At 38.7% G+C, this 26,923-nt stretch overlaps 3 protein-coding genes, 1 long non-coding RNA gene and 1 pseudogene across 4 annotated transcripts; 2 read left to right on the top strand and 3 right to left on the bottom strand.

The window, feature by feature from the left end:
* Positions 1-26,923, bottom strand: part of LOC140924802 (uncharacterized) — a 451,675-nt pseudogene that overhangs the window by 54,753 nt on the left and 369,999 nt on the right.
* On the top strand, positions 10,618-13,976 carry LOC140924870 (uncharacterized). Its single transcript, XR_012164355.1, has 4 exons — positions 10,618-10,655; positions 12,098-12,279; positions 13,116-13,185; positions 13,913-13,976. It is a non-coding gene; the product is annotated as an uncharacterized lncRNA (long non-coding RNA).
* LOC140924822 (uncharacterized) lies at positions 11,502-20,302 on the bottom strand. Its single transcript, XM_073374825.1, has 8 exons — positions 20,100-20,302; positions 18,217-18,888; positions 17,093-17,145; positions 16,096-16,399; positions 14,474-14,639; positions 12,977-13,212; positions 12,096-12,323; positions 11,502-11,640 (listed from the first exon to the last, which is right to left on the bottom strand). Exons 1-8 carry the CDS (start codon positions 20,241-20,243, stop codon positions 11,548-11,550), a joined length of 1,896 nt encoding a protein of 631 aa, XP_073230926.1. The 5' UTR covers positions 20,244-20,302; the 3' UTR covers positions 11,502-11,547.
* Positions 21,370-25,482, top strand: LOC140924856 (uncharacterized). The gene is made up of 4 exons (XM_073374859.1): positions 21,370-21,499; positions 22,873-22,974; positions 23,609-23,701; positions 24,323-25,482. The coding sequence occupies exons 1-4, from the start codon at positions 21,425-21,427 to the stop codon at positions 24,422-24,424; spliced, it is 372 nt and encodes a 123-aa protein (XP_073230960.1). The 5' UTR covers positions 21,370-21,424; the 3' UTR covers positions 24,425-25,482.
* On the bottom strand, positions 25,795-26,718 carry LOC140924963 (uncharacterized). Its single transcript, XM_073374932.1, has one exon. The coding sequence runs from the start codon at positions 26,674-26,676 to the stop codon at positions 25,795-25,797; it is 882 nt and encodes a 293-aa protein (XP_073231033.1). The 5' UTR covers positions 26,677-26,718.

Raw genomic sequence — 26,923 nt, 5'->3', positions numbered from 1 at the left:
GTCATAGCCCCTTGGTCCCTCTATGACGCGATAAGGACTGTCTGTTCCGTCGAAACTCCACTCAAAATAGCCCATTGACGCGCGTCCTTTTTTCATGAGAATAACTTTGCGGCTATGATAACTTTTTTAGTTGTCTCGATCCAATTGCTTTTCTTTGTGCCCGCTGAATGCAAAATATTGGATTGTCTAAAACGCAGTGGATAGAACGGAATGTTTGAAATTGAGAGAGAGTTAATCTTGGTAATAAGTCGCTAGTTTGCTCGCGTATCGTAAATGTTTTAGGGCTTTAGTAGAGAGATTAGCGACGGATCGTTTGCCCCCCTAGAAGGGCTGTACTTAGCTTTTAGTTAGTTACTGAAAGCTTGCTAAATACCGGATATTGTTCAACAAGGTTTAATTCTCTCCAACGATGAATTGTCCAAATAGACAGCATTTTTAGCAGGAAACCATTGAGAACGCCCCCAATTACACAAAAACAGCAGTATGATACATGTTAAGCCCACGTTCTAACAAACAAACCGGAGGTTCGCTTTAACGTTTTGTAACATATCTCCCTCTCTGTTGCTCAAACCCGCTCCTTATTTAACAGACCATCCTATGCGTTTAGGTTGAGGAAAGCATAAATTAAGTCCGCTTTTAGACTTGTCGTCGCCGAACATTTCGAGTGTTTCTTTACCATTATGGACTTTGTTATTGCTTGATATTTACCCTCTCCTGTGTGTTTTTCCCGCTTGTTCACTCCTTCTAAACGACATTCATCAATAAATCTGACTTTTGTACATGTTTGGACATCACGTTAAAAATTAAGGAAAAATAACAAATAATGATTTGAGCTTTTGAACGCCTTATATTGCTCTGGAAAGCAGCCTCGCTAAACTTTCTCATGATTAATAATGTTTATGCTATCGTTACCCCATGTACGTATATCTTTCATTGTCAGAAGCTTTTCAAATGTAAAGTTTTTTGTCTTCTTTCAGTTTTTTTTATACCTCAAGTTCATAAAGTCATTAAGAAGTTTTAGATTGCAATGCGGGAACCAGTTTCCGGTATACGGTTGGGTTTGTTTCTAAACAAAAAAAATCTTATCTTGTATTTTCGGATAATCGCTCCATCCCGCAGTGATTGGAGCACAGTTATTTCCTGAATATCAGATGCGAGATGGCTTGACCCTTAAAACGAGAAGAAAATTTAAGCTATAGTTAACAATGAACGCATCTTTTGAGTGATAGCAATTAAATTTCAATTATGTAAATAATCAGTTAAGGAATCATAGTTCAGTGATTTTAAAGACGACATGGTCGCGTAAACTTTAGGGCCTACTGGCTGGAAGTTTGCTCTTTTATATTATTTGTTTTGTTCTTGCTGAGTTCCTCGAGTGGGCAGCGAATACAAAGAGTTTCTGACTTTGATCTAAAAATTGAACCTTTCAAAGACCTCGAGGTAACAAACTGTTTTCAAATTTTTTGCAACGCCCGTGGTTAACACCAAACTTAGTTCGGTTTACTGAGTTTAGCCAGCTTTTCTCTTCACAGTATTTTTGTTTTTTACACTATGAAGGAACTGCGAAAGAAGTCAGTTTGTAAGCCGCCCTATAAATAACCTAATTTCTCTTAAACAATATCATATCAACTACGAATTGATATTATTCCGTTCGGGTGTTTACGTAGTCAGATGGGCAATAGTTTGACGCGCCAAATTTTTGACCAATCGAAAACAGCTTGCTCAGCCAGCTTTGACCGGGAAAGTTTTGATCAAATATCGATCCGGGCGGCATGTTTTTTTGCGGTGATGTCAAGGAAAACCTCAGTAAAATAAATGCTTGCAAATTCTTTTGCCAGTTGTCTGGGTACTGAAAAAAAAAAACGTGAAATTACTTAATTAATACTAGTGTTCATAACAACGGTTTTTGAGTAGAGTTAAATGTCCTTTTTATCACTAAAATGACTGTTATAAGGTGTCTTATACAGAGGGCTTTTGTGTTTCATATAGATGTTTATATCTAGGTGACAACTCAAAGAAACCGGCGTCCCCACATTTAACGATTTCAGAGAAGGAGCACAATATACAGACGTCGTAGAAGATGGGCTTTCCGGCGAAATGAGCAGGTTACTTTTTTTATCAAACTTCTTGTTTTAATACTTTAATATCTTGATGTGTGTACCGCCTCTTTCATAACGGAAATGACTTAAAGTCTTGAGGAAAAGAATCAATTAACTAAAACGTAGCAGCTTTTATCCTAGTTTGGCTCCAACCGGGTTTTTTACTCTAGAGCACGTTACCGTAAAAAGTCAGTAAATAACCCGAGAAATGTTCTCGCGAATTAACCGGTGTCAAACTTGCTTTTTGTCTTGTCTCTAGAGGTTGAATTTCGCGAAAAACCAGATCGCAAAAAATACCCTTTTCATATACCATACTATAATCTTCCGGGCCTGTTATATAAAGTTCAGTGTTAAAAACTGGCTTAGTTTTCCTAAAGTGAATTTCTCTTTCTACTTATTACAATGTTTGTATTTTATTTTGCCGCCAAAGGACAGCGATCTGTTATTCACGGTATCCTGTCGGCTCGATCTTTACTATAAGTGAGTCCGTATTGAAAGTTCGGTGCAGGAAAGCGTGTTCCGGAGTTTGCGGTTTTGTGAGTTATTCATCCAAAAAAGAAGTTCATCGTTCACCTTTTGTGACGGGAACAAGGACTGTTATTTGCTCGTATTTTTTTTCTAAGTAAACTCAGTCATTGTAAATGGCTTTTCAACTACTGATGACAAAATGCGAAACACGGGTTCGACGAATACATGCAAACCGGTTGAATTTTAACGAACTGAGTAAAGTAAACTAGGCAACAGCTTCGAAGTAAAGAACTGCTCACTGACGCCTATTTCATTGCAAGATATGACCGCGAAACAAGCATTTATTTACTCGTCACCTTCTACCAAGCTCATCTAATAACTGCCAATTTCTATTGAATGTTGTACTGTTCGAGTATTCTATGAAATGCCCCTTGATTTTTCCTTAGGTACGGAGCAGTTTTAAGGGAAGACTCCGAGTCTTCTTATACCATCCTATGTGTTGTCATAGAAGTCGCGCAATAATCCGAACCGCATTCGGCAGTAGCTAGCACTACGATTTTATCAAAAAACCACCACGTATAGAATGATCAGTGAAGAGCACCAGAGGATAGAACTGCTCCCTAGCTTATACCTCGCCTTAATGATCACAGGCGCTAAGAAAAATACTTGGATTGTTAGTTCCTGGTCAAAAAAGAACGATTGAAGCTGAAGAATTCTGCTCGCGGTTTGTCAAGGGTCTTTGTAGAAAAATACCCACACGGCTTATCTAAGATAAGTATGGAATTATTCCTTAGAGAACTCTCGAAAGACGCTCGGACCGAGCGGAGATATTGAAACAACATCGCTGGGTTTTTAGGATTTGGTAGATTTTTGTGGTCTCACCGCAAATGTAGTTTTTGACGATTCGCGTTAATCAGTGTGAAGTAGCGTCGTTCACGGGTATCATAACAAGAGGAGCTCGTTAAATTTATCAGGGTGGTTTTTGATTTCAAAATATTGCGAGTTTAAAGGACTCTTTTCTCAGACGCACAAACACAGAAATATTAGTTTGTAACAACAAGAGTATCTTTTGTTTTAATGTAACAAAACCATAAATGTTTTCACTTTCTTTTAAAACACTCATTGGCAAGTCAATTTTCCTTTCCCCATTAAATCCTAATGATTATAAATATAGTATTTGGGGCGGTAGAGTTTCCTTTGTTGTACAAAATAGGAAACCGCCTACTTTGCTCAGAAAGCGAGCGGCTATTCACAACGGAAACTGATAGAACTTTCGTCTTAAAAATATTGTTCATACGTTGGCCCTCCTAGAAACATATACAAATTTGGAATTTTGTTTATTTCGTTTCCTTTTTCGTTACTGGCGAGATCTTCCCAGGGTGAATTTCTATTTTTGTCCAAATATTTGATTCCGGTTAGTTTGGATAGCTCTCAGCGATTTGTAGATAACATTTTTTTTTTCTGGAGATAAGGATTCTTTTTGGCGCTATAGTAACAAACCTCCCGACGTACTGCTGATTGCTTTTGAACAGTGCCACTGATTATACAAATATACAAACATGAAACATGAAGTTATCATTCCTCGTTAATGGCGACTCAAAATAAATTTCTTATATTAATGCGGTTACTGAATATCATGATCGTGCACCTGATAAAAGTGTACTTATAATAATTTAAGTTCGTTAGTAGATTAGATTTTGGAGAGGTATATTACAGTGTAATGACTCTTATGTACCATGACGTGTCATTCTTTAACAGTCTTTCAGTTAAGTATTAATACAAATATAATTATTTTTTATTTTTATCCAGAATTAGACATGACCAGTTTTCTCGCTTGGATGAGTCGGTAGTGTAAAACTCAGTTTGCTGAAACATTATTTGGGGTGAGACCTTCAGTTGCAAATATACTGAGACCATTTGGAACGCTTTCGCGGAGAAACGGAAAAGTTTGGATACATCCGTCGAAATTAAAAAGAAATAATTTATCTGAGTAGTTAAAGTGGCGATATTGTTTTTCAGTGCATATAGTTACAAATGACCCTTTTTATCCTGACTGAGGCTTTTCAAGGCGCCAGTACATTGAGACAACAGATTATGTATACTGAACAAGAAAGGCTACCATCATGGAATCATAATAACTGAGCGCCTCTTATTAAGTGAGAAGAGAGAGGGGGGAATGGAGCGAGAGGTGGAAAACAGCGTGGTTAATTTCTTGTTATTGTTTGTTAGATCAAGAGGGGAGGGGTAAGGCGGAGAAAGGGGAAATTGACTGTTAGGTGCAAGCCTAAAACCACAAAATATGCGATATCTATGTCGATGAAAATCTATTTGCGCCATTTATTTAACGTAATTTCTCGAAAGAACTGTCAAAATGCTTACTTAAAATCTCATACTTTCTGTGCTGGATACAGACAGACGTATCTTGAAGGGGGATACAAAAAATAGTAATTACACTGAACCCTGAGGCTGTCTTCCAAACAGTTATGTCTCTATAAGAATCTAGGATGTGCACCACTAAACCCCCGGCTGGGAGATACGAACAAAGTTTTATACGGGAGGCTCCGCCCCGAGTTCCATCTTCATACCCTGTTACATACCATTTTTGACAAAAAAAAAATACCCCTATTTTGTACACCTACTCTTGCCAAATGGTACCCCTTTTGCATACCAATTTTAGAACTTTGCATCTCTTAAAACTGCTGTAAATGCTATAAAATATGGGGGAATAAATCACAAAACCAGAACGTTTTCTCGACTCTTTCACAGCCACGAAATGTGTCTGTTAGCGCTCTCAGGCCTAGACTGCTTGGAAGTAATGGGCGCAAGATCAAGAAAGAACGGAGCGCGCAAAGGAGACATTTAATACTTCCAAGCGCCTGGTACGCAAGCTATCTCAGGCCTTTCAGGCCGAAATGGCAGATTTTGCTACCGTTGCATTTACTTCAACTAGTGAAATCCAGTGTCATGAATTTTTAATAAGATCTTGTGCATGGGACCTTGAAAAGTGTTGTGCTATTTTTAACTGATAAGGTTGCATTGATATTTCCGATTGCATTTTCTCCCACAGAACATCGCTTTGGTAAAATATCAATATTGCTCTCGATTATAATTTTTACCGATTTTTTTTGAGATTTTGAAGTAGGTTTTCCTATTTCTTAGCCAGTTACATAACAAACATTTAAGTTGAGCTCCTTGTCAAGCGTGTAAATAATTAATTACAGAAATTCAACGATGTTCTATGTCATTACTGAAATATTTCCAAAAAGCTAACAAACCAGAGCTGATTTTTAGTGAGTTTAAAATTTTCATTGTAATGATTTACATCTTCGCTACGTGACTTCTCACTGCAGAGAATTTTCTTTCCACGATGAATTAATCTTATATTGTTTCTGTGTATTTTTCTTTAAAAGAGTTATTTGAGAGGAATTCAATTAACGACTAATGGAGTTCAATTAGGAAGCACTTTATGAACGTACTTGCGTATTTCCGTTCGATATTCATGCCAGTAATTGGAAAACTCGGAAGTTCGAAATTATGGATCACCTTTGAATTGAGAACAGCATCCATCGAATCTATTTTATTTTGTTTAAAATATTGTGCCCTCATTAAGCGACAAATGGAAGGTTGACTAATTTGCTATGATCGTCTTTTTTTCGCACCAGCAAAGGATGAGGTACTGTTCCAATTTTTTCAGTTCTGTCGTTATGATAGGAATGCAGTTTCAATACACCAAATCCTCTTCTGGACGAAAAAAAAAGTCAGACGTTTGAAAATGTGAAAAGGGAAAGTAAACATTTAAAAATGAAATGAAAAAAGGCGTATACGTAATGAACACTCGAGGAAGTGTGAAAAAGAAAAGATATCTAATTGTAGGTCCCCCTTCTCTTGCTTAGCCTGATTCGCAGACGTTCGAGGTCGTTCGCGGCCCCTTCGGATAGAAGCGAAGGGAACGCGAACGACCTAGGACGTCTGAGAATCAGGCTATCCCTTGCTCAGACCAAGGAGAAATCTGTAGTCAATCATTTCTCCATAAACCTGACTACGTCCAATTTTAACTGCTCGCGGCAGCAAAGACGACCTGTCTATATTCATTTGCTTTGCTAGGCTGATAGTAAAGTCTTAGTCAATAGACTGCTCTGAAATATTGTTGAGAGCTTGCGGCCGTTTATGGAGTTCTGCCACAAGAAATGTTCACTTATAGATCAGACTGACAGCTTCTCATTTTAGGCCAAATATTGACACGTACTTGTCGATATTTGATCATATCATGAAGTTCACTCCAAACCGCTACATTTGAGTGTTTTGTAAGCTAACGTAGCAACATCCACCGCAACAGTGATAACAATAAGCAGAGAAATTCTGCGACTTGTAGCTTTGCACGTGTGTACATTGTGCCGAACACTTCAAAGATTCGAATAGCCTTTTAACTAACAAACACAAAAAAATAACTAACTTAGTCATACTTGTTACCTCCAAATTTAGAAATAACTTAAGCCCAATTCACACCAAAGCTTACAAATGTTTAAAAGCTATAGGTTAGTTAAACACGGTTTAAAATTTTTACCTCCATAAAAGCTGCTACATGTTGAATTTTATTTGAATCTTGTGTAAAAACCTGTGTTTCAGTTTTCCGTGTCTGTTTTTCACTTTTAAAAATCTGGTCTAATTAAACATGTTTAGTTGGTGTGAATGGGACATTTAAATTTGTAGCAAAAGAATCCTTCCCTTCAAATTTGGTTAAGACAATGACCCGCCATTTTGTACATTTTTTTACTTCCGGTCCAAGGATTACAGCTGCCATATTGTGACGTCATTAGACACTCAAATTGTGACGTTATAAAGATTAGTGTAGAGTGACGTCATAACATGGCGGCATTAAAAGGATTTTCTCTGTTTTCGCCAATTTGAAAAAACAATTAATCACTGTTTTGTTAGCACAAATCCTACTTTCTAATATTTTGAGAACATTTGCATCTTTGTTCACTCGTGCGACCTCCAGTGATCACGCGATTGCAAATAGTGTGTAACTGGCTGTTTTCACTAGAGACGAGTATAATCCGTCTTCAAAAAATTTCTCAGTTGACAGATAAACCGACGGATAAATTCAGACGGATTATTCGTTCAAAATTAAAACCGATCCTTTTTCACCTTGAGATGGATTGTCCACCTGACGCGAATTATCCAACGGATAACCCGTCTGAGACAGATATCAAATCTCTCTCTAGTGTGAAAACGGCCCTTGCTGGAATCACGCACGGGTATGGTGGTCTGTGGGGAATTTAGACGAGAGCTAGCCGTTCTGTGCAAAATTCTGGGCTCTAATCATTGCTTCCTCGTATAAGCGAACCTAAGGTGTCTTTCTGGATTGGCTCGTACAAAAATTCGTATTCTTATTTAGTTGTAAAATAGTAAAACTAACAGTACCGGCAAACGTTCTGCTTAAGAGGTTTCACAAGATCTGGGTATAAATCTTAATAACTCATGACTTCTTTTATAGAATCAAACGTTGGCATGATAAACAACACAGCTTTGACAACATCTAGCCTACACTCTGTTATAACCCACTTAAGCTTGCAAGGAAGGATTGAACGCGAAATGTTTCCTCAAAGTTACCGTGTTTTCAGATTAATATGAGGCCTATAGATGTCATAAATGTTCTTATTATTTTCTAGTGATATAAACAAAACCAAATATTCGAAACATTCGCTTTCTTTCTCTTGAACAACGATTTCATAATGATCTGTAATGCGAACGCTTTTTTCAAGCCCTTCAGCGAGTTTTTTTGCAACATCAGCCTGATCAAAGTTCTGCGCGGCCAGCCATGCCTGTTCGTGAATCAAGAACGTCTGGTACTTAAGTTTCCTAATATTGCTTTCAAACGGCCCAGAATAAAGTGCTGTTGTACATTATTACTAGGCGGAGATCTGTCCCATGTGAATTGGCACCAAGCAATTTCAAGCAATTCATGAAAGGTAGCATTATGGGTGAGAACCACCAGAAGTTGAAAGCGTTATGTTTAAAATTTTCTGCGGCAGGTCTGCCCCAAAACCACCCCAGACGGAACAAGCACCATCAAGTTCTCCGGTGAAAATTGAATTTCCCCAACCCCCTCCCCTCTTACACACATATACACACACAACAAAAAATGCTCAGCTGTCTCTGGCTGGGCAGTTCTCACGAAATCATGAAACTTTATTGCCCCTAAAAAAGTTTATTTTAGTTACACAACACAACGTTTGTTAAAACTTTGTCATAACTCCACAGTTCAGCTTAAAGATAAGATGTTGGTCCCTAAACCGGCACTAAATTTGTGTAGCAACGCTGACGACACGACACGAATAAGCCAGCCACGCTAAAGCCACGAAAACTAAATCTATTAGTCTCGACTTAGAATATACTGTCCAATACTGGGTGACCAGTTTAAGTGCGTGCATGCAAAGCCCAAATACAGAAATAAAAACTTGCAACTGAAACCACGGAACATATTTCCGTTTCCACTCAAGACGACTCTCGTTCTCAGCCATGTCAAGCCATGTGTATTGTTGGAAAAGAACGCGCGCAGTCTTTCTGTAGGTAGAGATACAGAGCTCGCGGCTGGCGAGGGATCTCGTCATCGCGACATTTTTCTCACACTTTTTTTAAGTTCAGCGGGAAATCTGTTCGCGTAGATTCTCCATAATGCCAATAATTTCTGGTACGCAGTTATCCAATATTACTGTGAGATGATCTCTTAATTTGGGTATATTGATAATTATGTGGGTGTTAGGATCCCGGGGTACTCCCTATAATGGCCTATATGGGGAGGCTCAGCCCGAAAGGAATTAAATAAACTGCAAAACCGTGGACGAAGATCCTGCTAGTTGTAAACGTTGGATCTCAAGAAAAGAGATCTAATCAGCCAAAATATAAAGAACCAAGAACGAGAAGTCCAAAGACTACTACAGAGCTGATTTAAAACAACGTGTATTGTTTTTTATAACAATATTTCGGCCGGTCATACCAGCCTTCTTCAGGTTTACAGATGTTACTAAACTTATGTAAGGGATGACTTTTTCAATTATGTAAACGATACCTTTTTCAGACTTTAGGTATATGAAAGGGTAGGGAAATCTGTCATTTTGGTCGGTAAAAAGCCTAAAAGGGCTAACAGAGGCATTTTACGCCCGCGAAAAAGTCAACAAAACGACCTGGTTTCGTATAAAGACGGTGCATTTACAGCAGTTAAAACGGATGCATGGTTCTAACTGAACTAGGTATGCGAAAGAGGTACCATTTGCCAATAGAGGGTATACGAAAGGGGTACCTTTTCTGTCGAAAATGGTATGTAAAAGGGTAAGGGGTTGGACTTCGGCGCGGAGCCTTCCCGTACAAGACATTTTTGAGTACCCACCCGGACTTAGGAATGCCAAAAAATGAAGTCACTCGATTTGTTTGAAAAATCGCTGTACTTCAATATCGACCATACGCATTTAAGACCAGACGATATTGCAAATGAATGTCTTGCATTCCATTTCATTACTTTCCATGCCAACTGCTGATGTCATCAGCATCGTTTATATTCCCGATTGATGGCTTCAAGAGGGTCTAAAGGGGAGTACCTCGATAACACTAAACGTTTAATGTTTTGGCTCTGTGACATGAAACAGTTATATTTTAGGCATTTTAGAATCACATTTTGTTTAGACTGCGATCAGTCTCATATTTTACTTTGCATATCTACTGCACGTGTAACCTATTGCAAGATTGTGACGTCGTTATTTGTAATCGCGCTGGCTACATTTGGTTTCAATATACATGAAGGTGAAAGCGTTGGTGACCGCGCACATTTGAAATCAAACATAACTTGTTCCAGGCGTTCAGATACTGAAGCGCGCGAGAAGAATTGACGAGGAAAAAAAAAAGAGGGGCTCCCTTTGTTTTTCCCACTCGTTTTCCCTGCGTAGGTCATTTAACTCGCTCGCCATCATCTGAAAGCCGCGCTCTACCATCTGAACGCCTGGAAATCGCTAAATCTAACAGGAAAGTCTTAGGATGCAAGACAAAAACATGCACAACGGGAAATGGAGCAACGCCTTTAATTATTAATATGTAAGTATACAGCAGACTGATGTACAAGACTACATTTGATTAGATCTAATTGTTAGACTCACTGTAGCAGTTCCTCAACACAACATTAGTAACAACCAGCAGCATTAAGTTTGTACTCTACTGTGTAAGGGAGGGCGCCCACATCTTAGAAACACAAACTATTTCCACCCCCCTCCCCCACCACTACTAGGCTTCATCTTTCTTGTGCTTTATACCTTTTTGTCTGCTACCAGTCTAAAATACACAATAATTGTTTTACTCCGCATTGAGCAATATTATTCATCTATCTGATGTTCGGATTAACAAATCATGTTAAGTTTCTTGTATACGCAAGCCTTAATTTGGCTTCTGCGTCATCCCTCAAATGATGAAAATTGGAAACATATCAACTAGGCTTGAAACCCTTCATATTTAGCCTACGTGTAGCCGCACCCTCCCCCCGACAAAGGAAAAACAGAGAGGGGGAGGGTGTGGCTACACGTATACTACTTCATATATGAATCATTCACTGATGTTGCATATAGGTAGGTATGTAGACTGAATTTTTACATATCAGGCCCTGGATGTTCCAGTGATGGATAGCACTATCCACTGGATAAATCACAATCCAACTGTCAAGTATTAGAGAAACCGATTACATTAGCCACTAGAGAGAGATTTATCCAGTGGAAAGTGTTATCCACATTTGTAACAACTTAGGGCCAAAACGCTGTTGAACAGAACATTTAAACAACAGTACATTCCTTAACAACAACAGCTCCATAATGTATCTTCCCACTGAGAACCAGTCACACAGTCACATGACTGTCTGAACATGAACAGCTCATTAACTCAACAGTCATTAACCTTCATTGTCTACATTATACAATGGGAAACAAGTTAATTAAATTAACTAGAGAAACTTCATTGTGTTTCTCCCATACTTGACATTACAGGGACATGGGAAATCGCCACAGGATCCAGCAAAGTAGCACTTGTTACATCGCTGAAAAGAAACACATAAATAACGTTATGTTTATTTTTTCATATTTTTACCCCAGATGAATTCCTCCTAATTCTTACCCTAAATGCCCCTTCCATTTCTTAACTGAACTACACTACCCTCTTTTATACCCCAGATGGACCCTCCTCATCCCAAATAAAAATGTTTTACCTTAGTTGACCCCCCCCCCCCCCCCTTCCCGGGAGTTAAGTCTTTCATTTGGGCTAGAATGGGGTGAACTGGTTATAATGCCGATTATTTTTGAAGGTTCAATCAACGTCTAGTAGATAACCTTTATGTAGTCTGTGCTCCAGGGAGAGGGAGGGGGGTACTCCCTATGATGGTTTTAGGCTCTGGGTATATTATGACTAGGGATGTCACTGTCTAGGAGAAGTATATTCAAAGGAAGGGAAATCTGTCCTTTTGGTCATTCAAACAAAACAAAACAAATCACTTACAGAGCAATGCTGGTCCCTATAGTCTCTGCATGATTGGCAGACTTCACAGTGGTTTCGAGGCCGATTCTCTTCATCACAAAAACTGCCTGTACACCAGGAGTAGCGATACTCAGTCTCACACTCTGGACACTCGACTACGACACCACAGCAGGTCTTTAGTGGAATGGGACTATCACAGCACGGGGTTTGTACTGATCTTTCACGCAAATGTGCACGCAAATCAAAAATCTAAAAAGAATTCAGCTGCTTGATGAGATAGTGGATTAAAAATCACTTATATTGTGGCATTTATGCATTGCAATAACTAGAAAATCAGGTTGAACTAAAACATTCTGTATCACATGTATGTAGCACTACAGTGGTCCAAAAATCACAGTCCAAGAGATTTGCAACAAAACTTTTGTATAAAATAATTCTTTTTCTAAAATAAGATCAGTCAGATGCACCCCAGAGGCAGATCTACGAATTTTTTTTTATCGGGGGGTCCAATCTTTGATTCAGAAAACACTATTGAAATGTTGTTTGTGGCAAATTACTTCATCCCCGATACTATGGTACCACCAGCTCCACCCAGGCTCCTTACAGTAACAATGCTTTAATCAGTTTATATCAGTTTCCTTCTTTGAACCCAAGGTCAGACATTACTGTTTTGGGAGCTCAGAAATGCGCAGGACATTAAAGGGCACCCTTCCAAAATTGAATTTTTGACTTATGCCTGAAATTTAATTGTGCCAAAAAAATGTAGTGCAAATTGTTCCAACAAAAGCATCAACCTGTTGAATCTTGATAAATGTGATCCTAGCAATGCAAGAATTTCAGTGTCAAGCAGGTGGTAACAAACGATCACCGGTCTGATAGGGGGGTCCGGACATTGAACACACCTTGGGCAATTTCTGCATGAGACAGATGTCGCTTGTTGCTTTGTCCACGTCCACTCCAAACTCCGCCATGATATTCAGTGGGTTTTTACATGGGGCACCACATCTACAGTCCTGACACTTGATGTTTTCCCTAACACAGGAACAGCGTTTAGTCGAGCAACCAGCAGAACAGGAGCAGTGACTCAACGGCAGTGGACTAGTTGATGACTGTAAGTGATCAGGACTTGAATCTGAATCTAAATTGTTATAGAGAGAGTCAGCCTGAGATAATAGCCGACATTTGGTGATGCTACTCCTGGTTTCCCCGCCAAATGATGTCTGAGAAATGAGCGCAGAAATTCCACACTGATGACGCATCACTGCCCAGATCTGAGTAGTGCTTCTGATTGGTTTAAATAAATTTCCCATGTGGCTAGTGACAAGTCAACAGTACGGAATTTCTGCGCTCGTTTCTCAGACGTCATTTCGTGAGGAAACCAGTGGTAGCGTCGCCACATGGCGGCTGCTTTCTCAGGCTAAGAGACAGTATTCATTTTTAGAATTTTCATTATTGAATAGGAATAATATCATTAATTAATGCACAGCGTGCAAACATCAAAAAATAAAATATGATGCATGCACAAGTCTAAGAGTTACATCTCAAGGTAAATTTATTAATTTTGATCAGCTAATGTGTGGTAGGGAGAATACAGGTTTAGTTTTTTTTATTATTTAAGCCAGCTTTTTTGTTAATAGTACCTTCTCTGTTTTCTAGCCCAATTTGAGCCTGGGACAAGTTCTCTTCCAGTCAGTGAAATTTGCCAGTACCTAAGCTCAAATTATCACTGTTTCGTTCTTGCTACGTAGTTAAGTTGATACAAGCCATTTTCATTTTGCATAATTTTTTTCAAAAAATTTGGCACTCTCAGGTGACAGATAAACCCTTTTACTTCTCAGATGATCATGAGAAAGCCCTGACTTTGAATCATTATTCTTGGACTTAAGCAAATCAAGCCTTATGTCAAAAATTCCATTTTGTACCAATAGTATAACTGCCAACTCTCAAGCATTATGCATGAGTCTCATGCCTGAGGACTAAAGACATCAATCTCACACATCAAGGACAATTTCTAATGCCTGACTCACAAATTTGGACACACTGTTCTTTAACACATGATGAATAATGAAAATTCAATTCAATTTCCACAAAAAAATCCAAAAAGGCATTGAATGATGGTTGACTTTGTGTCCTAACAAATCAAAACACGCTAAAATTGTTATCTTTTAAATTAAGCTTTGGAAGTGCTCAAATGTCGTCAGAACATCGTCAGACATTTTCGGCAACATTCGGAAGTCCTTCGAAAGTCATCAGAAATCTTCAGAAGTCACTGAGACATTTTTGGAAACCCTAGTCATGACAAGGTGACAATCTCAAGCATTTGTCTCAGAAAAAGTAGTCAGGTATTCAATTGCTGAAATGTCAATGTATTGTATGTCCATGTATCGGTCTCTACTGACCTTTGTGTGTCCTTTTTCGCTTTGTAGAACTGAAAATCTGAAATTCCTTGATTGGTTTTGGAGGTGGCTTATTGGTGTTGATCACCACAGGAATTCTCAAAAGAGCAGAAAACTTGGGGTCAAATTTCATGAGATGAGTCGCAATAGTTGCTGATGACACTGTTAACTGAAATTCCAAAAAACAAGAACCAGTTACCATTTTGAATACAGTTGAACCTCTCTAAAGCGGCCACCTTGGGGACAGAAGAAAGTGGCCATTGTAAAGAAGTTGTCGTTGTAGAGAGGTTTCAAACAAGTCGAATGTATGGATTTTTTGTCCGCCGGGACCAAAAAATAGGTCATTGTAGAGAGGTGACCGTTAGCCGAGGTTCAACTGTGCTTTTTAAGAAGGCTGGTACATTTTACACAGTATATAGTTTCTATGTTTTTCTTCAAACTCAATATAAGTTCATAATGATAAAACAAATGCTACAGACTGTTCAGGTTTGAATTAAGCCTAATTTCCATGGAATGCAACAAGATTTGCCCTTGAATCTAACTATATCAGTGGTGATACAAGACCACAAGAGACACCAGGTGTTCTACTTGGAACAATAATTTAATAAAAATTTTACACCTCTATTTATCTAGAAGTTGGTTGGGTCCACTTTAGCTTAAAAACTTTGGCATTTTGGATTGGTGGTCACTGATTAAATGCAGTCGTACACAAAGGTTTGACCCTACTTGATGGTTAAAACACCACAATGACAAGTTTATACAAAAATGTATGTTGAACTCTTCTGGCCAAACACAAGTGTTTGGGTGCTTAGAAGACATGCTCTTTCAAGTGTTTAATTTAGCTAAGCATAATATACTTTAATATTGTGGAGATTATTACTCTTTTTACAATTCATTTACTGTATTTTCTCAAATAATGACCAGGTGCTAATTTAAAATTTCCACTTAAAGGATGGGCCCTTATTGGGACATTCCATTTTTTATCCACAGCCCCGCCCCCCCCAACCCCCCCCCCCCCCCCCGTTATGGAAGGCATGACTCCGACAGGCCCTTATCTTTTAATGTGATTTCTACAGGTCCCTTATCTTGTCACACATTATCACGCAAAGTCTGAAACCAACAGGTCCCAGCTCTCCCAATTCCCATGGGTCTTGTAGTAATCTGAACAATCCAAGATTCTAACAGGCCCTTGTGGGTAAAATCCTAATTCTGAAACCTTGTATTATAGTAAAAAAATATCAGATTCTGACAAGGTCCTACTAAATTATGCCTTCCATTGGGGGGTGTGGATAAAAAGTGGAATGTCCCATTGGAAGGAGGGCGCTTAATCAAGGGAGGCGCTTATTAACTTCTCCTCTTGGTAATAAAGACAATCAAGTGTACATGATACTCCCATTTAAACAGTTTCACAGAGTTACTGTATCAATAAAGTGGCAATAGAAACAAGTTTCCTTGTATCTCTTCTATTAAAGAAAGTCAGGGGGCAGGGGAAGAGGCACTTATTTGAGAGGTGCCCTTGTTTGTTTTTTTGGCCAAGGGGATGGGCACTTATTCAGGGGAGGGCACTTGATAGAGCATTGGCACTTCTTCAAGGAAATAGGGTATTTCCTTTGACATCAATGTACCTTGTGATATGGAACATTTGTCAACTGGCCATTTGTCAAATCCACTGAGTTTAACGTATTGTACTGATGCTTGGTAACGACTCCACGTGGTCTGTGCTGCATTATCTCTTTTCCCAGCCACATGGTGGGGACAGTGTTGACTTCTATGACGACTTCAGTTGGAAGTATTCTTGTTATGTTTATACCAACTACTGTCATGAAAGGGACTTCTATACAGGCCATGTATTTGCTGTTCTCTGAGTTTGGTTGGTTTTCCTGTGCAGTGACATCACTGCTATGCAATGGGAACTCGTACACAAATTTCCTACAGCAGCACAATAATACAGTGTAATCTTAACATTATCTTATGCACTGAACTGGAGTTCGGATTTAAAGGATTTATTTAAGCTTGAGACAAATCTACACCTCTCAATCATGGTAACTAAACATTGACCACTAATATGATTGAAGGCACATATTTGTTATTTAATCTCCTCTCTTACGGAATCTCCTTGGCTATTATTTGTGAGGTAAAAGAACCAAAAACCAAACTAGTGAGTGCTAACTGACACTTCAAAGCTCCAAAACTGATAAACCTGAGTCCCTCTGTGTCCCCAATTGCACACTTTCCAGATTGAATTTGAAGTTGGTTTTGAGGAAAACCAACATTCTTTGAGAAAACTGGAGTGCGTGCCCGCATATTGAAAACACATGGGATAACAAATGAGAATTTGAATTTTGATGTTAGGGTTTAAAGGGTTTACCCATCCTTGTGTCATTTGTTGCCATTGTAGCTGTCCTATGTCGATGTTTCAGGGCCATGTTGCTTGTCGGAATTTTACCCCGACAGATCAGGAGTACCAGACTATAATGCATTCATGAGAGCATGTAGGCAGTTTGCTAGACTGACAGTCTAATGTGAGCATGTTCTCCACTTTGGATGGCACTAATATGATAGCACTACATCTTTACACAGGGCTTAGCTTGAAGGACAGGCACTATGGGCTAATAATCCTACCTCTGACTGAATATGACTTTGAGCCTTGACACAGCTTGACTCCTGCGCTGATACTAAAAAGTAATAGATCAAGGGAATTATTCTGAAGCAGATACTCAGCAAAAAAATATTATTTGATTAAAACCCCAAACAGGACCAAAATTAAACTGGGCATATAGCTCACAGACAGTCTTTTGACCCTCCTGGTTTAATACATAAAACAAGGTTGTGCTCTGAGACAAAAAATTATTCTAAAGAGCCCGAAGCTCTGAAGCAGTGAAATCCAGGGTGCCCAGCACACAATTTCTATGCAAATCTGAGACTTCCTAGTTGCCTAAGAGCAAAGGTAAGGCGCCAGGGGCCTCTAGGCACATAAAAACAAGGCCATTATATTTTTATATACAGCTGTAGGTCAGGGAGGAAGAATGATTCTCCATTGCTAGCTGTAGTTCTTGTTTCTGCTAATTTTAAGCTCTGCCACATTAATGACTTCTTTGAAATCACTGGAGGTACAACAAACATCAGCTATCCTTGTTGTTAACCCACTTTTCTTCCAATGTAAAATTAACACAGTTGTCTGTCTCAGAACCTTTTAAGGAGCTTCAACCCTCATTATGGTTATTTAACAGTATATTGGTAGCTTGAGAAAACACTAAAAAAAGCTGACCTTTCGCGGCGCCACCACTTGTTTCCCCTCGAAATGCCACCTGAAAAATGAGTGTAGAAATTCCATACTGACGGCATGTCACTACTCAGGCCTGGGTAGTGTTTCTGATCGGTTGGAGCAAATTTCCCTTGTGGCACAACCAATCAGAAGCACTACCCAAATCAGGACAGAGACACGTCATCAGTAACGGAATTTCTCCAGTCATTCCTCAGATATCATTTTGGGGGGAAACCTTTGGTGGTGGTGCAACATTCTTTCGCTCTTTTCTGAGGCTTTAGTATGGCTTCATGCCTTCAACTTATTAAAGCCTTTGTGATTTCAAAAAGTTAATACACGTTTCCTCGTTTAGATGAGAAGTACACATTTCGGAAGAATTTAAACAATATTCAACTGTGTGTGAATGTCAGCTTTCCTCGTGTGAAAATTCTCGAATGCTCAGAGTAATCAGACTATTTTGATGAGAAATTAAGCAACTAACCTTCCATGTTCCTATCTCAAGAGAGCTCAGTTCATAATAACGAGGAGGAAACTTCTTGGCATCGACTCTTCCAGTTTGAAAATCTGGGATGGCGGTAACTTCTGTTTGGTTATCAGCATGTCCAGAGTCACTTTCCTTCACGACTGGAACCTCTTGATCAAAATGAGTAACCACATTACTTCTGGATTGTCCAATCCATTCCCTGCAATACGAATGTTTAAATTGAACACTGGAATTATGGTTGCTCCTGGGTTGGGCTTCCTGTGAAAATGTCTCAAGTACTCCCAGTGAGGTATCTGTGATAACAGGAGCCCTCGCTAGAGGTTGTGTTGCACGTCTAGGAAGAAGAGTTGCGCTGGACATGTTTCTTGGTTGCAGTTCTGGCACTGTTGTAGTGTAGGATGATGTGTGATAATGTTCAGGAAGTCTCAGGTGACTATTCACTGATGATGTACATGTAGACAGTGAAGTGGGGATATTATGGCCAGAATCACTTGCTGTTACTGACAAAAATTGGTTCTCACTCCGTGTTTGTGTAGAGGTAAAGGGCATAGTCACTCTAACATTTTCATTGATATAAGGAAGATGCCAAGGATTGGCAACTTGACTCCCAATATTGTATGATGCTACCGCAGTTGACAAACACATCTGCATCTGGCCTCTGTTTATTGACTGCAACACAAAGCAGTATACTTCAAAGTTATTTCATGACCAAAGACAAAAAATCAGCAAGGATACATGGTGCAGCGTTAACAATGCTTGAATTCCGCACAACATGTTGCACTATGTCTTGATGGAGTTACGTGTTACAACCTACTAAGGTTCAACATTTCCCAATGAACAGTGATGTTTTGGTTAATTAACAATTAATAATTTTACTAAATGTGAAATGTGATTGGCTGAAGGCTAAAGGTTGTAATGCTATATTTGTGTTTAATGTTATAGATGGCAGGTATGCAATAAAAAAAATGATAATGAAAGGGGTGGGGATGCTCGTCGTCTCGCTTAGGGGTGTAAATTTCGGATTTTGGTCTCGCTTAGGGTGTTCTGGGCAAAACGCCATCATATTTAGCCGTGACGATCTTGTGTAGGGTTGCACGTGAAAAAATATAAAAATATTACATTGTCTGTGTTTTAACATGGTCTCTTTTAGGGGTCAAAAAAGCTTGGGCCACGCCCAGATTGGTCTCCTTTAGGGGTTTAATTCAAAATTTCCGATGAGCAACCCCACCCCTTTCATATGCGGAGTTCCCCCCCCCCCAAATGATATATGTATTACATTCAATGTTGCAGAGGTACAAGGAGAACAAACTGCTGCAATATTGTACATGGTAACATCAGGAGTGAGGCACGCTAATAATACAACTTAACCACTGTGAGAAATACTTGCACCATGTCTGGGCCTTAATACCCGTGACTTTGATCGCCCCAGTACTTTAAGGCATACAATTGCCAAACATCAAAAACCTTCCTGTCAAATCAACCAGCACACAAATCATATAGAAAGGTAACCTGAATATGACCATAATTTCTCCCTACTGTTGCTGTTAGTAAAATAACACAGGAAAGAGACGGAAATTTATTATTTTATTGGTTAGTTGCCACACCAGACTGTTGTTTATAGGGGCTACAACAGGCAACACTATTTATTTGGCTATTGCAATTAGTAATATCCATACCATCTTAGTTGAGGCCTCTAACATGAAGAATTCCACAAAATTACATTCACCCCTTAAGAAATCTATAGAATATGGGTCTGCCTCCAAAAAATATGGGTTTACCCCTGAAGAATTTCGTGAAAGGGTGATTTTTACTTGTTCACCCTTGGAGATTTTGTTAAAAATTAAAGCTTCACCCTCAAAGAACTCCATACTTTTTTTTACCTGTGAGCTAAAAGGTTGAGCAGTGGATAGTTTTCTGTATCCACCATTGACCTCTCTACTTTGCAATAGTCCTTTAGAATGATCTACCACTGACTGCATGGTACCTTGAACACAATGAGCAGCAGATTTCAATGGATGACCCATGTTCTGAAAATATCCAGCAAACTGGGTGGGAAAGATACTTGCTAGCTTTGCATCTAATGTATATTTTCGAAAGTCTGGCGTAGCAGGATAGGACTGTTCTTCAACTTGCTGGGTCTGTTGCTGAACGCAAACAAAACTTTCACTTGTGCTGGGCTCATCCTTTTTGGCACTTTTCTGCGATTTGACAAGATCTTCTCTGTCTTTAAATTCCATGGTCTCCTCTTCTTTTAAAACAGCTTCTTTGAACACGTCTTTAAACTCATCGTCCATTCTGTAACAACAACCGACAAAAACAACATTAAAAAAAGGAAGTTTCACAAAATAGACCAACAAATCCCACATCGTATCCGAGATTATACTAACAAACACCTACGTTTTCTCTTTCAGTAAATAAGCTTAGTCTAAAAAGTAAAGTGCAAGTTTATCTTAATTTCTCCTCCGATCTCAAAAAACCTAAACGTTTAATTAAATAGCAACACAGAAGCATCGCTTGTCAGTAATTTCAACCCCCAATAACTTTGGAAACAGTTAAAAATAATCCTTTGAACTCGCACGAAGTGAAGAGACTATTTTATCCAAGTGGGCTTTACAGTATTTTTAGCATGGAATGCTCGTTATAATTCCTTTTCAAATAAGTAGACTCTTTTCCAACTCCCGAAAAATGAAAGAACTGTTAAAAAAAACCGAAACGTGAAAGAAAAAGGATCAGAAAAGGTAGTGAATTTCGGATTTTCGCACCTTAATTTCTTCAAACGTCAAAACGGCCATATCATCAACAATCAGCTTTTGCAATGACGCACCCGATTTTCTACTCTACTGAATTCTTTTCTGCATCCATTAGAATGGTAAAAAGATTGCTAAAGAGACAAATGATTACACCAAACCTTAAAGTTTTCCGTGATTTTCCTCCGTGTTGACATTCAGCGAAAGATTGTAGCAAAACGTGGGAACTCTGAACGCATCACACACGTGACAAAAAGCTGTTTCCCGCGACTTCCCGCGTTTTTTAACAATAAGCCAATCAAAATGTGTCTTCTATTAGAGCCTCAGCCTCGCTTCGAAATTTTTCCCTTAATGAGCCTGCATTCATTAGCCAGCGGATTAATTGGAAAACAAAAACCGAGTGGAATTGGAGAATTCGAAATAGAGTATTTTAAACTTTTGGTCAGTTTTCATAAAAAATGCGGCTTTTGACGCATAATATGTTAACATCGCACGTCAAGGGTGTGAGGAATGGCTATCCTTTGGGTATAGAGGTAACACCTTTATGTATTTTCTTCACATGGTTCTTTTGAAAACTGGGTAATAACAAAAAGTCATGGTCTTCGATCAGGTTCGATTTTCACGTGGTCTAGAGAGTTTCATCTTTGTGATCTTCTGATGCTAAAAATTTTCTCACTTCCTCCCCATGTCCCTCTTTAAAGTTATTGTATAATTATATTGTGGGGGGACAATGGGGTATTGAACAACTTATATCGCAGTGAAAAATTACCAAATACCAATATACTGCATTTTCTAATACAGCATATACAGCACTTAATAAGATAAATAATCTGAATATTATTAGGTAAAGTCATCCACTATGCTTTTTGCATTATTTTTTGGGGTATTGGGGTATGCCCCCAGCAAGCAACAAACTAATCTTTGGATATCCTGGATTAATGTTTGTCAGGATGATGTTTAGCGAGTATGTCCAGCGGTGTCATTGTGACTTAATTTCAAATCGTAATACACCTACTGCGTTATTCTAATTGCACTATAAAGTTTTGCCCATCGTGGCGCTTGAAAACAGTTTCAAATTTGTTTGCCATTTTTACAATGGCATACTTGCGTTTATGTGGAAACAACCTAAAATAGTTGAAATTTTATCGCTGGAAAGTTGAGTCTTTTGAAGAAATGGCAAACTTCTGCGATTATCAATCAATCAATCAATCAACAACTTTATTTAAGTGTCTAGTCTTCTAGCTTGCCGTCAGGCCTACTAATCGGGGACACTACTTAAATAACTTATTAATAAGAAATATATATACATAATACTATAAGCCAATAAGATTTAACTATTCTAAAAACTACTTAAAAGATACACGATATTCAATATGCTTCGAAAATACACCTATGTAATAAATTAGAAAAAACTATATATACAATTTCATAATATATCAACTCTACCAACTGAATGTATTTGGATCGTGTCTGGCATTTATGCTCGCGACACTATGATGTTGATAACATAGAGCCTCTGTTAGAGTCCCTACGTCAGTCCCACCAATTTGATCAGCTATCGAACAAAAGTAGTTGGTAAATTCTTGTGCCACAATCTATGAGATTTCATACTCTAATCTGCACACCGTGAGATTTGATACAAAATCTAGAGTCTCCAGGATTATCCGGGAGAGACAGCAGTGGTATTGTAAAAACTGGCAAGTAAAGACTCCAAATCACAATGAACTTGGAATTGTGATACTTTCTTGTAGTACTTTATCCCACAACTATTAATTGACTCAATAATAATAAAACGTGTATGCCAGTTGATGGTTTCTGAGATAATGGTTGACTGCGCAGCATCTGCTCGCAGCTCATACTTACAATTTGTAACCTCTAGTTTGATATTAAATTTATTTTTTATTAGGTTGTTAATGTTGTTGTAAATGAAGTAGACTTCAACCCAGAGTTTATTTCCCGTATGATTGCTAAAGTAGAATGGAGTGCTCTTCTGAAAGCAGCTGAGCAGGTGAGAGGAAGATTCAATCCCTGTATGTTCTTAGAGTGGCCAGCATCTGATTTTTTTGTAAGTAACATTGCTAATCAACATCAAGCTCTTGAGAGTAAAGAAAAACTGTGATCACCAAGTAAAAAGATTTGGGTTGTTCACCAAATTCTCCTTGTCAGTTTCATAGAAGTATTTAGAGAACAATCTGGAGAAAATGCCTGCTGATATTAAGGCTGGTTTTTATTACAGTCTGAGTCATTATGTTATTGCAATCGTAAGAGTGCTTATGATGAAGTGAAAATACAAATCTAAGATGTAAGGAATAACAAAAAGCTCAAGAATTACATCATTTCCATTTTCTTCCTACTCTGCTTATGACTCTTTTTGCAATCTGTGTTTGCTTAACCATTTAAACCCTAAGATCAAAATTAGAATTCTCATTTGTCGCCGCTATTCATTTCCTACAGAATTAGTGGGAAGAAGTTGATAAAATATCAAGCAAATTCATCTTGTGAGATCATGTCCATAATTCTCATGACCACTCTATTTTACAAAGCATTGATATTACAAGGAAAAATTTGATGCTGATCACTCTTAGGGTGACAAGAGTTTGAGACTGCAACACTGTCAACTTCATTATTTTCCTTATGATCAGGTAGGAAGGTCTGAAGGACTGCCCAGTGAAGTTATCCCAGACTATGAAAAGGATGAAGAGTTCTTAAAGAAGGTCCACCATGTTTTACTTGAGGTTAGTTGTCAAGAAATTATTAAAACTTTCATTTAAGCCACCTCTCCTTATTTTTGGCATGTTTTTTTTGGCATGTTTTCCAAATTAACCAACCATCCACATGTATGCTGATAATAAAGAAAGAGCAGCTTTCTTTCTGCTAGTCTGGCCTACCTGCACCCATTTTAATCTGGAAGTTTTCAAAAACATTTTTCCAAATGTGTGGAACATTGGTTATTGGTTGATCCCAACTGGTTATGAAAATTTCAGAACAATAGCTATATGTACAGTGTGCATGTAGGTGTGTAGTTTAGAGGTTGGATTGAAGTGGATGGAAAACATTTTGTCCAGTTTTTTTTTCAAATTTATCTAGATTAGTGTGTACTGGACCTCAATTTGTACCTTGTTTTTTTTTTTGGTAGCCATTTTGTTTTTCTCAGCAAATTAGCATCACAGTACTAGAGGCTTTTTCCCACCCCTCTGCCAGACCACCCCTGAGAGCTTGCTTGCAGGCCATATTGGAGATACGTTATATACAACACAACCAGTAGTCGCTAATTGTTTAAGGAAATGTATGGGGCATCGGGATGATTCTGGAGAATTTGTTTGGGGCTAAATTGAAGGGTTAAAACATTTTTACAGGTTGAAGTTGATGAAGGGTCACTGGTCTGCCCTGAGTCCGGAAGAAAATTTCCAATCAAGAATGGAATTCCCAACATGCTGTTGAATGAAGATGAAGTTTAATTATTATATTTTGTTCTGGAAGTGAGCAAAAGTTTGATTTTACATGTCTCACATGACAAGCCAAGGAAAAATCAGCTCAGTGTAAGATAGAGAATTCTGACATCAAATTTCAACATCTGTGAATGAACGTGAAGAGTTAAAAGTTAACTTCAGTGCAAACTAAAACTTTAGAAGCTTTTGTTTGAATGAATGGGATATGTTAGCTTGACATAGCTCTCACTCCAGGTTATTTCGTCTTTTGCCTTTGACAATGCAGAGTAGTGCTTTTAGGTTAAAATAAAGCCCCAGATGTAGTAATTTTAAAAATTCTAAGATTTATCAGGGCATGTAGCCCTGTCAGTATGGCTGTAAGTGTCTTTTTTTTTCAGACAGGGTTTGTACACATCTTGAAAACCCTTGAACTTCAGGACTCTTATTTTGAGGTCTTGAAAGTGCTTGAAATATTGTTTTTGTTCATTGAAAGTCCTTGATTTTTTTACCAGAGCATATACATTATCATTGCTTGAAATTGTACAATGTACTAAGTTTTTAATTGGTGAGTGCAAATGCAGATGGAATAATCATTAACAGTGTTACCATTCAGTAGTGTTTCGTTACTTTTGCTCACGTGTAAATTGAGTCCAGGGGGAGTACTCTGGATTTGAAGTGACAAGGATGATCAAATGATATTTTTGGGGCCCACGGCTTGCATTTCTAATAGCCAAGCAAGGTCCCTGTCCCTAAGTGACAGAAAATGTAGAGAATATCATTCTTACAAAAGGTAATGTAGGGGATAAAAGAACTCAGCATAAAAGTAAGTAGATGGCAGGAGGATAAGAGGGAGGGATGATTTTTCTTGGCTCTGGGGCCGCCGTTTTGGCCTAAACATAAGGTGGGAACTCGGGCCCACTGTGCCTCTACCCTAGATTCATGACCTTCTAGAGTTGCTTGGTACAAATGCATACATACAACTTTGAGATCAATACAACGAAATCTGAGTTAACATTCTATAATATACGATACAACATGTAGTAATTATACTCTTTAAATGTACATATATGTACAATAAAGATTCCGCTGCCTTTGCTATGCTCACCGCCTCTTTAACATTCTTTTCACACCAGTGTTTTCTACATTTTTTTGTTATTGATAACAACCAATCAACACTCTCTAAATTTAGGTTTCTGGGAAACTTCCCACCTACCCCTCCCCTAAGCTAACATTAACACTTATTTCTCACTTAGGGCAAAATGTTGGCTTAGGGGAGGGGTAGGTGGGCAATTTCCCAGAAACGTAAATTGATCTTCTCTCTCTCCCCTACCTGGCATGTTTCATTGTAAATCATACCATTGACTTGTTTCCTTCTCCCCCCCTCCCCCCAGGAATGCCTCCTACGGCTCCCCTCCCTCTCTCCTCTGAATTAATTCACGATGGGCCACAACGTTTGATCCAAATATCTTCCTTTCAAATTCTTCAGCTTCATTGCGATTTTTCCTCATCAGTAATTCGATCAACGCGACTCGAAACTGTCTTAACCTTAAATAATAAATCAAAGGATTAACAAAAGAGTTCAACACCGCTAAGCTACTTGCAGCCGCACGTATGGCCCATAACGTTCCTAAGGTTACGATGTCTTTCAGGCACTCTATACTAATCCTAAAAATAACCATAGGCAAGAAACTGATAATTACAAATGCAATGATCGTCAGTGTTAATTTAAAGGCTCGCTTTTGAAATAAAAAGTTTTCTCTTGTCGCAGCATCGACTTGCTGGGAGGCTATTTGTTTTTCATGTCGGCGAGCCTCACGATAGACTATCGCATTACAAAGAAGGATGATCGCAATAAATGCAGATACAAGCACACTGTTAATAACTTCAAACAATCCATGGTCGATGAAGAACACGATGTGAATGATTACAGTCAGTGTCCATGCAAGAGCCGTGCCAATCAGTACACGGGCCTTGGTAACGGCTTGAATGTAGACATAGGGACGCGTGATAGCAATACACCGATCCATAGTTATCAGGAACAGATGAATAAAGGAAGCCAACATGAAAAAGTGAGCGAAAAATTTGACGGCAGTCTGTAGAGAGCATGCTTCGGCTGTGGTCTTTAAGAGTTTGATCGTCACAGCAATAAGGAGAGGCTGGCCCACTAATCCGACCATCAAGTCCGTCGAGGCTAGGCAGGCTAATGCAATGTTAGACATGCTCTGGAGACGGACTTTAGTCTTCACTGCGATCATCACCAACAGATTCAACAAAATGGTCATAGGGCAGGTGAGGGCATGAATTACGATGAGGGCAATAAGAATACCATGGGCAAGATTGGAAAAATCAACAGGTTTACCAAGAGCTATGTCGGCAACGCAGTTCCAAGGAAACTCGTTTTGCGGCTGGTTGTGACTTGAGTTCATCTTCTCCGCTTCTGTTTGGTATGGAGCTGTTAACTCTACAAAATGTTGTCTTATTCTGCTTGGTCTATCTTTGTAACAAATGAGTATATTTAAAATTCTTCAA

The sequence above is a fragment of the Porites lutea genome, chromosome 14 (assembly GCF_958299795.1).
Source record: "Porites lutea chromosome 14, jaPorLute2.1, whole genome shotgun sequence".
NCBI classification, from domain to species: Eukaryota; Metazoa; Cnidaria; class Anthozoa; order Scleractinia; family Poritidae; genus Porites; species Porites lutea.
Note: the sequence above shows the minus strand (reverse complement) of the source record. Positions and strands in the feature narration are given on the sequence as shown.